Source organism: Lithobates pipiens, unplaced genomic scaffold (genome assembly GCF_037356315.1).
Source record: "Lithobates pipiens isolate NorthernLeopardFrog02 unplaced genomic scaffold, aLitPip1_a1.2 Scaffold_27, whole genome shotgun sequence".
In the NCBI taxonomy this organism is placed as follows: Eukaryota; Metazoa; Chordata; class Amphibia; order Anura; family Ranidae; genus Lithobates; species Lithobates pipiens.
In genome coordinates, this window is record NW_027507788.1 from 46,374,038 (window position 1) to 46,392,954 (window position 18,917).

At 40.4% G+C, this 18,917-nt stretch overlaps 1 protein-coding gene and 1 pseudogene across 1 annotated transcript in view; both read right to left on the bottom strand.

Annotated features, from left to right (window-relative positions):
* The window catches only part of LOC143932952 (uncharacterized), a 156,608-nt gene that overhangs the window by 137,146 nt on the left and 545 nt on the right, over nucleotides 1-18,917 (bottom strand). Inside the window, exons 2-4 of the mRNA XM_077455884.1 lie at nucleotides 9,463-9,624; nucleotides 7,119-7,301; nucleotides 2,653-2,764 (exon numbers count right to left, since the gene is read on the bottom strand). Of these exons, the coding sequence (XP_077312010.1) occupies nucleotides 2,653-2,764; nucleotides 7,119-7,301; nucleotides 9,463-9,624 (457 nt within the window). The remainder of the gene's footprint in view (nucleotides 1-2,652; nucleotides 2,765-7,118; nucleotides 7,302-9,462; nucleotides 9,625-18,917) is intronic.
* LOC143933856 (barrier-to-autointegration factor A pseudogene) lies at nucleotides 5,667-5,965 on the bottom strand (annotated as a pseudogene).

The window sequence follows — 18,917 nt, forward strand, 5'->3', positions numbered from 1 at the left end:
ATAATTGACAGACTCTGAAACTCTATAGGTAGACAGTTATAGAGGGAAGGGCCTCCAGGCAGATGCCACATCTGTATAGATAGGACCGCTGTCACCTATGGCAACTGAATTTGTACCATTCACTAAAGGTATCTGCACACAACTATTGGTAACACAGAATAGTGCTTCTCTTATCTCACAGTATTCCACTGTAGATCTTCACTCACTGAGCTCCCAGTCTCTCACTAGACTTCCAGATCCAATCATCACTGAATATTCTGAGCTCTTCCACAGCTATCCCGCTGTATACTCCTCAAGTATCACCCCCCGCTAACCTGCTGGGTCCCTAGCTTGGCATTCACTGAAGCTTTCCCACTTCTTCACCGTCCCCGGCTGGTGAGAAGACTGCTCTGGTACTTGCTTGAGCTTACTCACAGTGGTCTCTGGTAACAAGGTGGATGCTTCCTTAGTGGTCACTGCTTCCCTTTTACCTCTGGTGACAACTGGTTCCCCATCCGGCTTAACCTTTGCAACTCGGTTGGACTCCAATCTTGCAGTCCCAACCCTACGCTACTTCTCCTGCTCCTGGATAGGCCTCAGGCAGTCTAGCAGCCAGGTGTCCTGGGATAGGCCTCAGACATCCAGCCTAGCAGCCCGGGGCAACATAACACACGTCCACCCAGACAGCCATCCAGGTGGCATAGAACCCAGATCACCTGACTCCATCATTAAATAGGCTCTCCCAGCAGTCCAAGGGACTAAAGAAAACCCTGACAATTGACTCATCCATTTATAATCTGACCTTTTGGAGCCCTTGTCACCAGCCACAGTGCCACCTAGTGCAGTGGTGACTGGTGAAGTTTTAGGATGAGGGGCTCCAGACCCTCCCCTCCTTTTTTGCCCTTCCCACTTATAAGCCTCACCCCTTATAGCATTCACCCACTTTGTCCCCTGTATTCCACTTGCTTCCACCCATAGTGTCAGGAGTATACAGCTCAGCATCACAGGACAGAGTATATAGCCCCAGAATCACAGGACAGAGTATACAGCCCAGATTCACAGCAGAGTATACAGCCCCAGAAATCACAGCAGAGTATACAGTCCAGAATCACAGCAGAGTATACAGTTCAGAACGCTTTTGTGGATCAGAATTTTGTGATGGTGGGAAAAGGAAATCTATAGAGAAAGGAGAGGACTTAAAGGAGAAACTTACCAATGTGGGCGGCCGATTCTAGGAAAAAAAAAGCTCCACTCGGGCCCTGCATTCCACTGATGTCACTTCTAGTTTATCATTGGCACAGATAAACCGGAAATGACACCGTAACTCTGAGGGAAAGCACCGCCCATGTCCTGGGCCAGTGCCAGTCAAAAACCAGGCATCCATAACAACACTATGGATGGGAGCAATACGGCGAAATGGATTGCGCCACAAGGCATAGCTAAACAGGGCAAATAAAGCCTCTCGTCTGCAATCATGGGATTGCACAGATGTCGCGCTTCCCATGGTGCACTGTGTCCGTAGCTCAAACACAGTGCACTTAAAGAACCTTTATTATTATGTTTAAAGGGCCCATTTTTTTTGTGACTGCCTTGGACGGGCCGCCACTGAACTAGTGACAGAAGCAAAAAGGTGCAGCAATTCCAGAATTAGAGAGGAATCAGTGGATCTACTAACAATTGTCCAGAACAATTACTACCTGGAAACTAAGTTTGTTAGCAACCCTACCTAAACAACAGGGTGCTACATACATTTTTATATAAGCTTCAAGTGCCACGATGGTCAGGAGTGAACAACAGGCACAATTGAAAACCATGGGATTTTGGATGTTGAGCTCAGGTATGAATGGGACCACCCCCACCACAAAAAATTTTGTCAGCAGGTACAAATACTGCAGGTGCTGACTTTTAATTTATGGACACTTACCTGTCCAGGGAGCCCGCGATTTTGGCACCCCAGCCGATCTTCGGATTGGCTGACGGGTGCAGCAGCCACTATTCCTGGTAATTGGTCTGACGGTGGAGGAAGGAGGTGGGGACCGAACTTCCGAGAGACGGGGCCACGGCAGTGGAAGTGGGAACAGTACCTGTCAAGATTGAGTACCCGTTCCCCCCCCCACCCCTGAAAGGTGCCTCATGTGGCACCGGAGGGAGGAGGGGGGAGGGGGAGGAGACGGATAAGCGGAAGTTCCACTTTTGCGTGGAACTCTGCTTTAAGTTTTTATAACAAATGCTGAATTTAACAGAAAGCAGTCAGTTGTTGTTTTGGAGGAAGAAATTGTTCCATTTATGATTCTATGTGCAGGATAAACAGCAAATCATAAATCCATTTATTACATTTGAGTTCATTATTTTAAGCACTAAAAATAGCGGCGCTTTACCACCGATGCCCACCAGCCCCAGTGTGAAAGTAACTTTAATTGGTTAAGCTTCTCCAGGTGTTATTGATCATCCTCAAGATATTAGTTAAGTTAGTAGAAGGCATTGTACTGTAACACATGCATAGGAGTTTAACTTCAGATATCACTTTAATAAAACAAAGCCTCTCTACAAATTTCAGCCCTTTACCACTCAATTAACAATCTGTACAAACATTGCATTTTGCTGTCACCATCAGAAACAAAAATCAGAATCAATGATGGTATTATTGGTGGTAAGGAAAGTAGGAAAACATACCTGTGGTCTTGACTATATACACTGAGTTAGGATTGCTTGGCTGTGAAGAACAGATCTCCCCATGCTTGTTATTGGAAATAAGTGTTCTTATATCGTCTGTTCTTATAATTACCTTAAATAAACAAGACATTATTAAAATATATAATACTTTAAAATTAAACTTCAGGCAAGAAGGGAAACCATTCTATTAACCAATCAGTTCTACTTAAGAAACTCAACAACTTAAACTGGAGATTTACTAAAACTGGTTCGCTCAGAATCTGGTGCAGCTTTGCATAGTAGCCAATCAGCTTCTAACTTCAGATTGGTCAATTAAGCTTTGACAATAAAGCCTCATTTCACTCTTTCACCTCACATGGGACAGCTCATTCTGCTGCTGCAAGCCATTGATTCTGCACAGCCATTACTGACATCCCTTTTCACATATCTGCAGTATTGCACACATTGTCCCTTGGCCTTATTCATCTTACCATCGCAACAGAGAGTCGCATTGAGGAGTCCAGGTCCAGGTGACACCATAGCATGATAGAACCACCTTTTTGAATTGCTTGATTTATATGGATTTTCTACACTGTGATCATTAATGACACATTTGGATACCACTTGTATATGCATGAGCATTGTGATTTGTGAACAAATTCTCTCAGTTTGAGAATTATGGACTTTTACTGGCAGGATCACCATTGACATAATTGTTGATCACATATGCACACGGGCACTTTTTTCAGGATTAATTCACATATTTTTATTTTTTTGCACATTACTTTGCAGGAGCACTTTGGATCAAATTGTGTACTGTAGAAGTAATTTACAGCGCCACTTTGCTTAGGAGCACTTTGGATTCAGTTGTGTATTTAATATTTTTTATAACACTTTTTATCCATTTAATTAGTAACACTTGTCACCTTTTTAGTCATTCAGTACATATTTATTGATTATTTAAGGAATTTTTATATAATAGTCATGTATGCTTTTTGCTCTCTACACTGATAGAGTGTGTATCACACTAATTACAGGTAGTGCAGCATATATATTGTATCTATTTATCCTTGCGCGATTTATGCGACGTGTTTAACGCTAGCGGCTTCTCTGTCATCTATTTATTTACTTTTTTTTGTATCTCGTTATTGGTGGCTCACAGGGTCCTTTATTATCAAGTTGACAATTAAACCTGGAAGCCGGTTTCTATGTAGAGCTGCACCAGATTTGCACCATGCAATTTTAGTAAATAACCCCCATGGGGTCTTTATTTGCTGCTTCTCTTGACTTTTGTAATTATTATCTAAGCAAAGGAGGTAAGCATATGAAATACTTGTGGGCAAATGCATTAACTGTTACTTACAAGCCCCCTGTAACTATCATTGGACCCTTTCCTCCTTCCACCACATCTCATTCTAATTGTTTCAGCAGAGTAACACTATTCTGAAATTTCCTGGACTTACAGTAATTTTCTTTTCCTTTTTATTGTTTTGTAGAAGATGTAAATATTCTGTATATGACCGAATGTAAATACCACACAACTAATCCTGGTTTCAGATATTGTCTTTAATGCCAAGTTCTTGGTCCCCCCCGTGGTGACCAGTTCGGAAGGCATGTCAGAAAAACAGGCCCCTTGACTCATTCTACAGAGTTCTCAGGCTAGGATTAATTCTGTATCCTCCTAAAGGCTGATCATTCAGTAAAATAGGATGTGATTAAGGTTTATATTAACAAGACTTGGGTTAGAGTCTTCAGCAAAGATGCACAGCCGGGTCAAATATATTACTTGGCTAAACATTCAACATGCCTTCAATTTTACTTACGTGTAATTGGTTTTTCCAAAGTTTATTTTGATTTTACATTGCTAGAAAGCCGCTCTCTTGACTTGACCTTGTGTATGGTCTCATATAAAGTAGTCAAAAGTCTATGATGGTATTACCATGGACTTGACCATTTTCTTCAAACCCTATTGGATAGAAGAGCTTAGATGGCCCTAAAAGATCTCAAGTTCTTTTGGGGTCACTTACTCTCTTTTGGCCAATACTGTTTACTCTTTAGAAGCTATTTTCTTTTGACATTTTTTTCTACAGTAGTTTCCAACCCCCTGAGTAAGATACTGGATCTTCTGCTTGGCATTCTTTTCTTCATAAATGTACATGTAAGAGGGTAGATGATCCGGGTGACAGAAATATTACTGTATGAAAAATACTAACAAAAAAGTGACACTAAACAATGTTTTTATTGCCCAAGAAAAATGCATACAAATCCATTATTTACTGGCCCTGTAATTTCTAAATTTTTCATGAAATTGTTGCTTACATCGTTTTTCTGCCTTCTAATCCTCTGTGATTTCCCAAACCTCTCCTTTTCCACCTCTCTTATGTTTGTTTGAAATGACCAGTGCAGGTTAGTTGTGGTCGTTGTACTGCTCACTAGTCTATAATCCTCAGTCCCTCATTCATTTTAGCCCTTGTACACATGGTCAGAGATTCCGACGGAATGTGTCCTATTGGACCGTTTTGTCAGATAATCCGACAGTGTGTGGTCTCCATCGGACTGTTTCCGTCGGAGTATCCGACGGACCAAGTTTTTCCAACTTGTCCGTAAAATTTTCTGACAAAATGCTCCGATCGGACATACTCCGATCATGTGTAGCCTACTCCAACGGACAAAGTGCCACGCATGCTCAGATCAAATTCCTAGACCAAAGCTATTGGCTACTAGCCTGAACGTAGTCCCGTCATAACAAAATAACGTCATCACGTTATGTACAATCGGATTTTCCGACAACTTTGTCCAACCGTGTGTATGCAATAGAATATTATTATTATAATATATAAAATGATTTACAATAGCATATTAATATTGGTTAAAATATTCATCTATCACAAGTGCGTGAGCCAAATTACTGATGCAGGACAAAAAGTGAACAAGTCATTTCAAACTGAATGTAATTTGAGAAGTAGCAATCCAATTTGTCAAAATGTCCATATAAAACACCCATATAAATGAATGATAGACTTCAGTAGCTGGGTTAGAGAGGACACCAAGGCAAACAGGTTTACAAGAAGGCATCACACCATTCTTTAAGGCAGCCAAAGCAATCTCTTCCTTGTTTTGCATTTGCTCCACATGTATCTTTTAGCCAATCCTTAAAAAGTTCTTCATCCTTCTTCAGCACAAGGAACTGACCCAAGAAAACATAAGCCTTATCAAAGCCTTTTTCATCGAGCCTCTGTCCTAGCACTTCGCCAATACCAGCAACGCACTGAACAGACTTCTCTCCTATAGGCTCAGCCACGAAATCCCGATGCTTTTGCAATGTTGAAGACATCTTTAATGGTTTTATTCAACTTTAAGACTGATGTAGCTCCCTTCCCGCCAAGCCTTTCCACAACACGAAGATCTAACATGGGTGCTTTTAACCTTTTCTACAGCTGTTAGCGAGGAGCTATAACATCGCTAAAGCGCCGCTAAAGCTAGCGGCGATTTACCGCTAACCCAGAAAAGTTCCTATAAGACCGCTTTCACACTGGGTGCCACCCCAGTGTGAAAGAGGTCTTATAGGAACTTTTCTAAGTTAAAGCATTTGTTAACCCAAAACTTCACGTTCCTTATATGTGCCTGCTGTACCATGTACTTGTATGAAAAAGTATCCTGTTCTCTCTGTATTGCTTCCTTTATGTGAAATCTCTGGTGTTCCTGCTAGCCCCCTTGCTTTCCTATTAAAAACTGACCACACTAAGCAGGCGAGCATATCAGGGTAAGATCTCTAGCTATGCTGAGGACTCAGTGTACTCTCCTCTAATGCTCCTGATGTGCCACCACTGCATAGCCATTCACTGGAAAGTTCAGTGTTCTGCTGTTGCTCTTCCCCCCAGCTCCTATGCAGCTGAGAACAGAGGAATTTCATCACTTATAAAAAAAGGGAAAAAAGCTATTCATAATTTTTTTATACCTATACAAAAATGTCTTGTAAAGGTATATGTTTGTATAATAAAGACTTTGGAATGTTTTAATGTCTCCACATCGTGGCCATTATAGTCCGCCATTGTAGGGTACGGGGGACTTTCCCCGGTACCTACCTAACTTTTTTACTGTATTCTATTGGATGAGGCCCTAGTCCCAATCTACTTCCCTTATCTGCAATAATTACATTTTTGTTGTTGAGTTTAGATGTGCTGTAAGTTTATTTCTAATAGCTACAATTATGTCTGACCCATAGTATATAATTTTATTGTGCTCTTTTCACCATATTCTACTGAGAACAAGCAAGCAAGTCCTGATTAATTTTCTGATGCAATTTGACCCTCCTGTGCTTTTGAATGGTATGTGCTGTCAATTGGCCCTAGCACATTGGGGGAGGAGGACACTAATGCATAATAAATAAGATGTGAAAGTCTCATTTTAAAATTAGTAATACTTTGAGAAATAAATAATTAAAATAGTATATTCTGCCATAATAAAAAAATAAAAATAAAAAATACCTTATTTCCAGAGGAGTCAACAGAAATAAGCTGAGGAGAATTGTCCTTGCAGATAATCTGAAGAAAATACTTTTGCTTTCTTCTACAATCAGTGTCACAGATGCTATCGAGATCTTCTGTCTGACAAATACAAAGTCCTAAAAACTTGTCATATCCTTGATAATATTCAGAATTAGCGCAGACCTGCACAACCAAATGTCCAGTCAATAAATTGAGGATGATAACAGCTCACAAAGAATGCACACTTATCACATCTTTTAATAGGCTTCTTCCTATGCCTTAATTCCTCAGACCTTGTATTATTTTTTAGTACCTGTATATAGTATAAGCGATTACATAACCAACCTCTCAAATGCCTTGTAATTATGTTCACATACGAAATTGGAAATTTTTCCCATATTATTACATAAACTGCATTAGGAGTATATACGTTTATTTAATCCTTTGTAAACTCCAGGAAGCTATAAAAACATTATTTAAAGCAGCTATGTATTTTTAAAAATCACCAAATATAATTTAAATACCTGACTATTACTTGATCCTCGGTACAGTAAAGCTCCGACGGAAAAAGTTTGAGAGCTGGATCTAAAATTTTCTGACAACAAAATCCGATCTGACTTTTTCCGATCGTGTGTAGAGAATTCCAACGCACAAAGTGGCAGGCAGGGATTTGAATTTGATTGTGTGACCGTGTATGCAACACAAGTTTTGGCCAAAATCCGTCTGAAAAAATCAGACGGATTTTGCAGTCGGAATGTCCAACCGTGTGTATGGGGCATAAGCCAGGTTCTGTTATATACACAGAGAAGTAACATGCTGGCAAAAGGAGAAATATTACTTTACCGGTGACTTTTATTTATTTTGTTCTTATTCTCCATATCTTCCAATCACAGCCTGGGAACATGCTGACCAAGTTGTATTGTTTTACTGTGGTTAATAAAAGTAAGGAGACCAACTCAACTTTGCTATCTGAGCCCTTGTACACACAGTCGGACATTCTGACAACCAAATCCGTTGGATTTTGTCCGACGGATTTTGTCCGACGGATTTTGTCCGAAACTGTTGCATACACACGGTCGGACAAAGTTGTCGGAAAATCCGATTGTGCATAACGTGATGACGTTATTTCGTTAAGACGGGACTATGTTCAGGCTAGTAGCCAATAGCTTTGGTCTAGGAATTTGATCTGAGCATGCGTGGCACTTTGTCCGTTGGAGTAGGCTACACATGATCGGAGTATGTCCGATCGGAGCATTTTGTCAGAAAATGCTACCGGCAAGTTGGAAAAGTTGTTCCGTTGGATATTCCAACGGAAACAGTCCGATGGAGACCACACACAGTCTAAATATCCGACAAAATGGTCCGATAGGGCACATTCCGTCGGAATCTCCGACCATGTGTACAAGGGCTCACAGTAGTGCAGAATTCTGGACTGGTTGAATTAAATCACAAATCCTTTTGCTGGTAAAAACAAATAATAAAAAAAAACAAAAAAAATAAAAACAGAAACAAAAAATACCTACTGTATATTTGTTTATGCATGTTTAGCACTATGTAGGATGCTCTGAGATATGGCTCAATGGTTTAAGCTTTAATTTCTGCCATATTTTGTTTAAAACAGACAAAATCGATAAAAATTTAGAACAACTGAGTAATTGATGTTTCCGAAACAGAAATTCGGCCCTGGACTTCATCCAGAACGGCCCACTTACATTTTGAGTGTCCCATCACCAGCCACTTACATCAGAGTGTCCCATCAGCACCCCCTTACATCAGAGTGTCCCATGAGCAGCCCCCTTACATCAGAGTGTCCCATTAGCACCCCCTTACATCAGAGTGTCCCATCACCAGCCCCCTTACATCAGAGTGTCCCATAAGCACCCCCTTACATCAGAGTGTCCCATAAGCACCCCCTTACATCAGAGTGTCCCATCAGCACCCCCTTACATCAGAGTTTCCCATCAGCACCCCCTTACATCAGAGTGTCCCATCAGCAGCCCCCTTACATCAGAGTGTCCCATCACCAGCCCCCTTACATCAAAGTGTCCCATCACCAGCCCCCTTACATCAAAGTGTCCCATCACCAGCCCCCTTACATCAGAGTGGCCCACTGAGCCATCGGCCCACCGGGAAACTCCCTGTAGTCCCTATGGCCAGTACATGCCTGCTTATGGTGAAGATATAAAGTATGCTGTGCCCATAACCAAATACAACATAGATGGAAGAATCAGATGTTTGCAGCTGAGAAGAGTATGACTTCAACTAAATATATATATACAAAACATAACATTTTGCAAATGCTCTGGAAAAGACTGCAGGATATGTTTGCACTCAGAAAAACTACCTGATTTGAACAATAGTCATCCCACTCTTTTCTGGTCAAGCATTTTCCTTCGTGGTTGCGGGTTGCTCCATCTCTACATATATCATACACAATCCTCACACAGTTGATTCCATCATCAGCAGGATGATATCCGGGACTACAGGGACACCGACTATCACTAGGCTGAAGCAGGACAAGTTAATTTAAAATAATGATGAATATCAACATCCAAAGTAATGACTGATGTATTTTTTTCAGATAAGGCTAGTTGTATCTCATCATGTGTGGCAGCACACATACATAGAGGAAATTCCTCTTCAAAGTCACACAAAGCAGAGGGCTTGGTCAATCAGACCAGTCAACAAACAACATAACATACACTCACCAACCATTTTATTAGGTATACCTGTTTAATTGCTTGGTAACACACATTGCTAATCATCCAATCACTTGGCAGCAACTCAATGCATTTAGGTATCTAGACTTGGTGAAGATGACTGTATGGTCCTCCTGGTCCTCCTGACCAGCCCCCAGGAAGGCTATGGCCTGAGGTGCGGTTCCACCTGACTTTAATGCCTCGGGGCTGGCTAGCCGAAGGCAGAGGAACTAAGGAAGGATCCTGAGGTGAATGGGTGCTGTCTTCCAGTCCGGGAGAAACCCAGTGTGCCAAGAATGCCATGCGTAAGGTTGGTTTTTCTTAACAAGAGCCTGGAAGGGCTGAAGTAACTGAGAGAATCTGGTCTTGGGGGATATTGCCAAGTGGGCTGAAAGATTCAGGTATCCTGCAAGTGTTCTACATCTTAGTTTCCTACGTGTTCTGCAACAACTACAGTGATAAAATACTTTGCTTTTGAGTAAGCACCTTGTTGGCTGCTAGGCCTTGTGAGAGAGGGACTGTCCAATCTGTGTGCTCATCCAGCTGCGAATGGCTATTCTCTAGATGCAGTCAAAGTAAGCAAGTTCCTTAATGTTTATAGACTTTGGCATTGAGAGTACCTGAACTTTCCTTTCCAACCCTCTGATCCCAAGTTAAAAAGACTGTTGACATTTGCAAGTAAACATCCATTCAACCAGATCTATTGTCAGTCTCAAGTTACCGGGCCATCTACCACGGGACATCCCCTAGATGTGTTACAAGGAGAACTAAAGGTAACGGTAAGCCCAAAAATAACCAGCAGCTCCTTCGGGGGTTAGTGCTACAGAAGATTGGAAAAACATTGCCTGGTCTGATAAGTCTCGATTTCAGTTGCAACATTCAGATGATTGGGTCAGAATTTGGTGTAATCAACCTGCCTTGCTTCAATGGTTCAGGCTGATGGTAGTGGTGTAATGGTGTTGAGGATATATTCTTACCACACTTGGGGCCCCTTAGTACCAATTAAGCATTTTTTTAAATGCTACGGCCTATCTAAGCATTGTTGCTGACCATGTCCATGCCTTTACAACTACAGTGTACCCATCTTCTGATGGCTACTTCCAGCAGGATAACGCACCATGTCACAAATCTCAACTCATCTCACCACTAGTTTCTTGAACTTGACAATGAGGTCACTGTACTCCAATGGCCTCCACAGTCACCAGCTCTCAATAGAACACCTTTGGGAAGTGCTGCGTGATGCTAACATATCACTATGGACCAAAATCTCTGAGGAATGTTTCCAACACCTTGTTGAATCCACCAAGAAGAATCAAGAAAGTTCCAAAGGCAAAAGGGGTCCAACCCGGTACTAACAAGGTGTACGTAATAAAGGGGCCGGTGAGTTTATATTAAACAGGATGTTTTGCAGCTACAGATGTTTTTTTCTTTTATAGCCATCCTTATTTCACAACTGAAAATAAATTAGGAAATAAATCTCACCTCATTTTTGTCCAACCTTTTTTTGTGAGAAGAGAAAAGCTTTTGCTACATGTTAGATGTCTTTGGGTTATTAAAGATTACCTAAAGGCAAAACTTCTTTTAAGATTTGGATAGAGTAGTGATATGTTTTTATTGATGTCTGTGCCCCTGTTAAGGATATTCACCCTCTAATTGCCCTGATCACCAGTGCCACTGAGAGTGAAAGTGAGCGTAAATCCTCAATTTATATGGATAAAATTGTATGGATAGTTTTGGTAGGTTCTCCTATTGTTAATTCTAAAGTTGACCGTACAAGGATTGCACATCAAACTGTAATGTGAATGAAGACTATAAGACCCAGTTGAAACACTGTAGTTGATTTACCAAAACTGTAGAGTGCACAATCTGGTGCAGCTCTTCATAGGAACCAATCAGCTTCCAGGTTTTAGTGTCAAAGTTTAACGGAACAAGTTGAAGTTGGAAGCTGATTGGCTACCATGCACAGCTGCACCATATTTTGCACTCTCTGGTTTTAGTAAATCAACCCCAGTGTGTATATGATTTTTTTTAACCTGAAATATTCTTCCTTCACCAAGACAGATGCAGGTGGTCTGCCCTTCCGCAGGTTGTATTGCTTCAGATCCACAAGGGAAGCAGGACTCTCTTCCCACCATGGGGTTATAGAAATTCACTGGACATTTTAAACATTGGTCGGATGCTTTCAGGTCTGTTCCAGAGATGAAAAAACCTGTCAATGAATAAATAGTTTCATACAGAATTAGCAGGTGTGTAATAAAGTTCAAACACAATTCACCAAAATAGAGTAATTTCTAATTGTCTTTGTGTTAATACACATAACTATGATAAGTGTATCAATGCATATATATTTTATGATACAAATAATAATATGATTTTACTGAAATATCCAAACAAAAATTATTTAAAGCAGAGTTCCACCCAAAAGTGGAACCTCCGCTTATCTGCATCCTCCCCCCATCTGGTGCCACATTTACCACCTTTTGGGGGGGAATGGGTAACAGGTACCTGTTTTTGACAGGTACCCTTCCCCACCTCCGGGAGAAAGTTTGGCCCCCCTCCTCCTTCCTTCACCACCGGACTAGTTAGCTTTGTGCATGTGCAATAGGGAACCGGCTGTGAACCCGAAAGGCTTCACTGCCGGTTTCCCCTACCAGGAATGGCAGTGGCAGCACCCGGAAATTGATCTGAAAATTGGCTGGGGTGCAGACATTGCACATTCCCTGGACACGTAAGTGTCCATATATTAAAAGTCAGCAGCTACAGTATTTGTAGCTGCTGACTTTTATTTTTTTTTTCCCAGGTGGAACTCCTCTTCAAGAAAGAGAAATTCAAACATGTGTTTGAAGACTGTTGAAGGCGATTTCAACTCTTGGATGACTAGCTTCAGTAAGCAGAAACACTGGTTTGACAATATACTGGAAATAATAGGCAAGGGAATAGCAATAAATGTTAGAAAATTCTGTCCTATTTTATAAGGTTCACAGCATCAGCAATCTCATGGACAATGTGGAGCTTACCAGGCAGCCAAGTAGTATTAATGGGTATAATCAAGTGAAAATGTGGGCAATCAATTCAGGGGAAGGTTAGGTGTCTCCCAAGAGAAGTGGGACCCGAGAAAATGCTCAAACACATCATCTTTTTAAGGCCAAGTATAACCTGTGTGAATCATATTCAAGCAACACATCCTGGAAACACTTTAATAAGCTGAGACATATTCAAATTATTATTTTGAAGTAAAAGGAAAGAAGACCTTTAAAATATTTATAAAGCAAAAAAAGAAAAAAAATTAAGGAAGAGAACACTTTCATTTCCTTAACCACTTAAGCCCCGGACCAATTTGCAGCCAAAGGACCAGGCCCCTTTTTGCGATTCGCCACTACGTCGCTTTAACTGACAATTGCGCGGCCGTGCAACACGGCTCCCAAACAAAATTGGCGTCCTTTTTCCCCCACAAATGGAGCTTTCTTTTGGTGGTATTTGATCACCTCTGCGTTTTAAATTTTTTGCGCAATAAACAAAAATAGTGACAATTTTGAAAAAAATGCAATATTTTTTACTTTTTGCTATAATAAATATCCCCAAAAAATATATATTATCATTTTTTTCCTCAGTTTAAGCTGATACGTATTCTTCTACATATTTTTGGTTAAAAAAAATCGCAATTAGCGATTATTGATTGGTTTGCGCAAAAGTTATAGCGTTTACAAAATAGCGGATAGTTTTATAGCATTTTTTTTTTTTACTAGTAATGGCGGCGATCAGCGATTTTATTATTGTGACTGCGACATTATGGCAGACACATCGGACATTTTTGACACATTTTTGGGACCATTGTCATTTATACAGAAATCAATGCTATTTAAATGCATTAAGTCCTGTGTAAATGACACTGGCAGTGAAGGAGTTAACCACTAGGGGACAGTGTAGTGTTATGTATGACGCTATGTGTTTTTTTTATTGTAGGGGGGCGTGGCCTGGCATGTGACGTCACTGATCATCCTTCCCTATAAAAGGGAAGAGACGATCGGTGACAGCCACACAGGGAAGCACAGGGAGAGTTTTGTTTACACAGACCTCTCCTCATTCTTCAGCTCTGTGACCCGATCGCGGGACACCAGCGGCGATCGGGTCCGCTGGTCCCGCGGCCACAGTCACGGAGCTCAGGTCCGGGTCGGGAGCGCGCCACCGGCGTTGCGCTCCCAACCCACGGCTGCGCACTTAAAGAATCATGTACCGGTACGTGATTGTGCCCAGCCGTGCCATTCTGCCGATGTGTATCGGCGTGAGGCGGTCCTTAAGTGGTTAAACTATAACTCCACTTTTGATAAAAACATATTTTTCAAAAAGTAAAACAAAATATCTGCTCTACAAATGCAATAAAAAAAGAGTATATGATGACCACAAGTCAGCATATCTTGTAGGTAAAACACAGAGTACAAGGGGGAAAGCACCAGGAACCAGTGTATAAAGTTCAGAAAGTTCACATTAGATGAATACTAAAGCATTTTGGTGCTTCTAAAGGTCCTTTCTTATCAGGGCTACAAGAATAACAGCACAAAGTACGGTGTATAAAAAGTAAAATTGGTACATGCATAAAAGCTACACAAAATATTTTGATGTTTGGTGTGGATTTTTGGGGGGATCCCATGCTATTTTTTATATTTGTTTAGGATTCCGAATTAACATTTGTAACAGACTATATCTAGGAAAAGGGTCTTGCATAAAAAAGGGAATTTGAGAATTGAAGGAAAGTGGCCAAAGCTGACTTTTGCTGGCAATTTAGAAAGTATTAATTTAAGCTTTGTTTATTATCAGTTTTGCTATAGTAGGTTTTAAACATCGTTCAGATGCACAAATTCGCAGGCATGTTAAGGCCTTGTGCCAGGCATGTTATTTAAAAAAAAAAAAACTTTTTCACTTTTAGCTTTGTTAAAATTGCTCCCCACACCAAAGGGAATTAAATAAAAAACATTTGTTTGCTTTGGTACATGATCCACAGGGTAGATCCTATCCCCCCAAGCTATTTCTTTGACAATCCCTTGTCAATGTCTATTAGCTAGAAAGAGTCCAAAAAAGATTTTTAACTTTTGTCTCTCATTGACGCCAATGGATTTGGCACCCAAATTTCAGTAATATTTGCTGAGCTTACCTTGAGCCAAATACACATACGTTTGACTCATCCCTAGTTACGAAGTATCAAGAATTTCAATTCAATATTTACCATATCTTTTCTGATTGTTATTGTTAATCAAAACATTTGTAATGCCAGCTATTGCATTTAAGCATACTGTTTTATCCCATCTATTGAAAACTCATTTAATATTGTAAAAGAAATTAGAACAAGAAACAGGCTAGGGTCACGGCGGCACATCAGACCTGGAGAGACAGTAACTGCAGCACATCCACAGATATAGCATTTAAATTCTAACATGGATAATGAGCAGGTTGATATACTGTATTTTTTGTTCCTTAGTGCAAAGTTAACTAAATTAAAATTTAACATTAAAAGGACAACTTTACTTTTCAAGGAAAGTCCTCTAACTTTCTAACTTACACCCCAACCCTCCTGAGCTAATCTGCACTATCATCACCTCCCACCCTTATTTCCTCTTACTGACATCTGTAGCAGAGCCATGTCCTGTGCAATGTTAAAGAGGGTAGACTTGTATGGACATGTATCAGAAGCAGCTAAAACTGGACTTTTTTTCCACTAAATATGACCTTAGCTAGCTGTCTCAGTACATCAACAAATCCTATATTTGCATTTAATTTCCAACACATATGCTATTATCTACCCTGCCAAGTGTATCCTTAATTCCTGTTAGGGATGGGCAGATTTGCTTCAGTTTAGTTCAGTTTCATGGAATAGCTTTGTGACTCTTGCTAGAAGTTTGCAAACTTTGTGGCAAAATCTATTAAAGTCTTTGGGGGTCGAATATTGTTATTCAATTCTGGCTATAGGTAGGACTAGCAAGCAAACTATTGTCAAACAAAAAGGCATGGAAAACCAGGCCCTGCCATGGAGGGCATTTGCCAACACCAAGAATTACAACAGAAATTCCCAATGATAGTGCAACTTCACTTGCAAAGTACAACTTCTCTTGCAAAGTCTATTTGCTTTTAGTAAATCAACCCCATAATGTACACCATGCACATTGATGTTGCCACAGTTTTTTTTTTCAAAGTATATGACACTTCTGCATCTTGCTATTGAGTTTGACAGATGAGTAAAACTCCAGATGAGTAAAACTCCTTAGCCCCTGTACACACGGTCGGACATTCTGCCAACCAAATCTGTTGGATTTTGTCTGACGGATTTTGTCCGATGGATTGTGCCCGAAACTGTTGCATACACACGGTCGGACCAAGTTGTCGGAAAATCCGATCGTTCAGAACGTGATGACGTAATTTCGTTACGACGGGACTACGTTCAGGCTAGTAGCCAATAGCTTTGGTGTAGGAATTTGATCTGAGCATACGTGGCACTTTGTCCGATCGGAATTCTCTACACATGATCGGAGTATGTCCGATCAGACCAGTTTGTCGGAAAATATGTCCAACAAGTTGGAAAATTGGGTCCGACGGATATTCCGATGGAATCAGTCCGATGCATACCACACACAGTCGGATTATCCGACAACACGGTCCAATAGGACACATTCCGACGGATTCTCCAACCGTGTGTACAAGGGCTTATTCTTAATTTAGAATAAGTTTCAGACGTCAAGCAGTTTGAATAAAACAGCAATTGAAACAGGATACTACATATCAACATTACTTTAATCTAGTGATAATTTCACAAATTGAAAACACCAAATATTGTAATGCTTGTACAGTTCTTCCCCGACAAACACTGGAAAACCTTGGGATAAAAGAAACTGAAGTATGCAGTGTGTACATATCCTTTGTGTACATTTCTATGTATTTGATCATGCTGAACAAAGGCTTATTTCCATTATCTCCATCATAGGTTTACCCGTACTTATATACATTCAATATAAAAATTACCATTCATAACACTAAACACTAAGTAACTACTCTTCCTTTTAACACTACTTTGTTTACTAATGTGAATAAAACATTTTCAGTACATACCTGGAGGACATTTTGCCTGTCTTTCTTGAGCTTTAGCACAATTAGCTCCATACCCACATCTTAGATTCTCATGCAGAGATTGTACTTGGCAGATTAGTAAAGTCAAATCAACAGATAATAATTGAAGCAGCAGAGTCATTTTCAGATGCTCCAAGGGGAGAATAAAATGGTTTGAGCTCTGCAGACAAATTCCACTCAATAATTAATTGGAAGTGAAAGGAAAGCAAACCTGTAAAATATTTATGAATCCAACAGTGAAAAGAAACTTCAGCAAAACGATCTTCTAATGCTTGCATTCCCTTAAAATATGACCCGACTTCTGATAAAAACTTCTATTTCTAGAATAGACTAATATCTGCGCTGCAAAAGCAATTCATTTAAATAGATAATAGAATGTGGATCAATAAAGTCTACTCTGTATCTATCAGCATCTTTCACATCACCTCAAGTGGAGCAAGATTTGGAAAGTGTCTGAACAATAATAAACATTTATATGAATTAATTCACAGATCAACATTATAATGTTTTACAAATCTCATTTAACAACCAAGCACATTTTTGATTTGTCGATTCATTACACTTCTTGTATTATTTTGGTTAGCTATCTGCACCACAAATATTTGTTCTAAAAGTGTATCAAGCATGAGCAAAAATTGTGCACATATACAGTAATACACATAAATGGGTGCACAGCAAAATACCTAATTCTGCTACAGGCATATTACCCCTTTACTCCTCTGACATTATGTAAAGGTGTCCAGCGGTTGCTGGACTGCGTCATAAAGTCTACTTCCAAGCAAAAAAATAAAGGAAGCTGAGGTACAATATATTGCTTAGAAATTTTCAGACCTCCATACTTTTCCTAGTTCATCTTATTAATGCTCCATATTGCCACATATTATTAACACAGCACGGAGCTGTATCCTAGACCTTTAAAAGCATCCTCCACTGTCATGTGACTGCTGAAATTAACAATATTTACGAGCTGGAGGATCTGATAGCAACTGAAAAGGGCTCTTGTGCTTTCAAACAAAACCAAAGAAAAATCCCAGCTTGACTTACCGACCAGCCTGCATCCTGGCATAAGCTGCAGAGCTGCAGAGCTACTTCACGGCACCCCAATATTATCTTCAGTCCTAACTTTAAATTTGAGAGCCACCATAGTAAAAGCACATGCATTATAATGGATAGGCAGAGGGCAGTGAGCCTCTGCAGCTTACGCATGTAGTTGAAAATGTGTGCAAAATAAACCCCTGTTTTAAACGCAAACTGTTAGACAGGATAATTTGGTTGGTTGCAGGCTGGTTGCTAAGTTGAGCTGGGAATTTTCTTTGGTTTTGTTTGACATACATCACCCTTCCATGTGCTCCTTGCTGCAAAGGCCAGATAAAGGTGTGGGCAGTGGCTATTTGTTTGGACACCTTTGCTGCCATTGTGCTATATGCTGGGTTTCCAGTGTGCTCATGTGCTTTTAAGAAAGGGTGGGTCTACCTGTCCTCTGCCTATCCATTATAATGAATTTACTTCTACTATAGAGGCTCTCAAATTTAGAGTTAGGACTGTAGATAATACTGGGCTGCCGTGAAGTTGCTCTACAACTTACACATGTATTTGCAAATGTGTACACACGAAACCCCTGTTTTTAATGCATACTGTTAGACAGCATAATCTGGTTGGTTGCGGACTGGTCTGTAAGTTGAGTTGGGAATTTTCTTTGGTTTTGTTTAACATGCGTCTCCCTTCCATGCCCTCCTTGCTGTAAAGGCCAGTTATAGGTGGAGGCAGTGGCCATTTTTGTTTGTACTCTTCTGCTTTCAGAATTATTGGAGGCCTCAAAACCTTGTGTACTATTTAAATAGATTGCAGTGGACTTTCTGGCCTGGACTGGAGGGGTGCAGATACCACCTTTCTTTCTTTTACATCTACTTTTTGGTAATAATCCCCCCCTACCCCTTTTATTACTTAGTTTTCTTATCCTCTGTCCCTTTGTTTGGAGTTCTACACC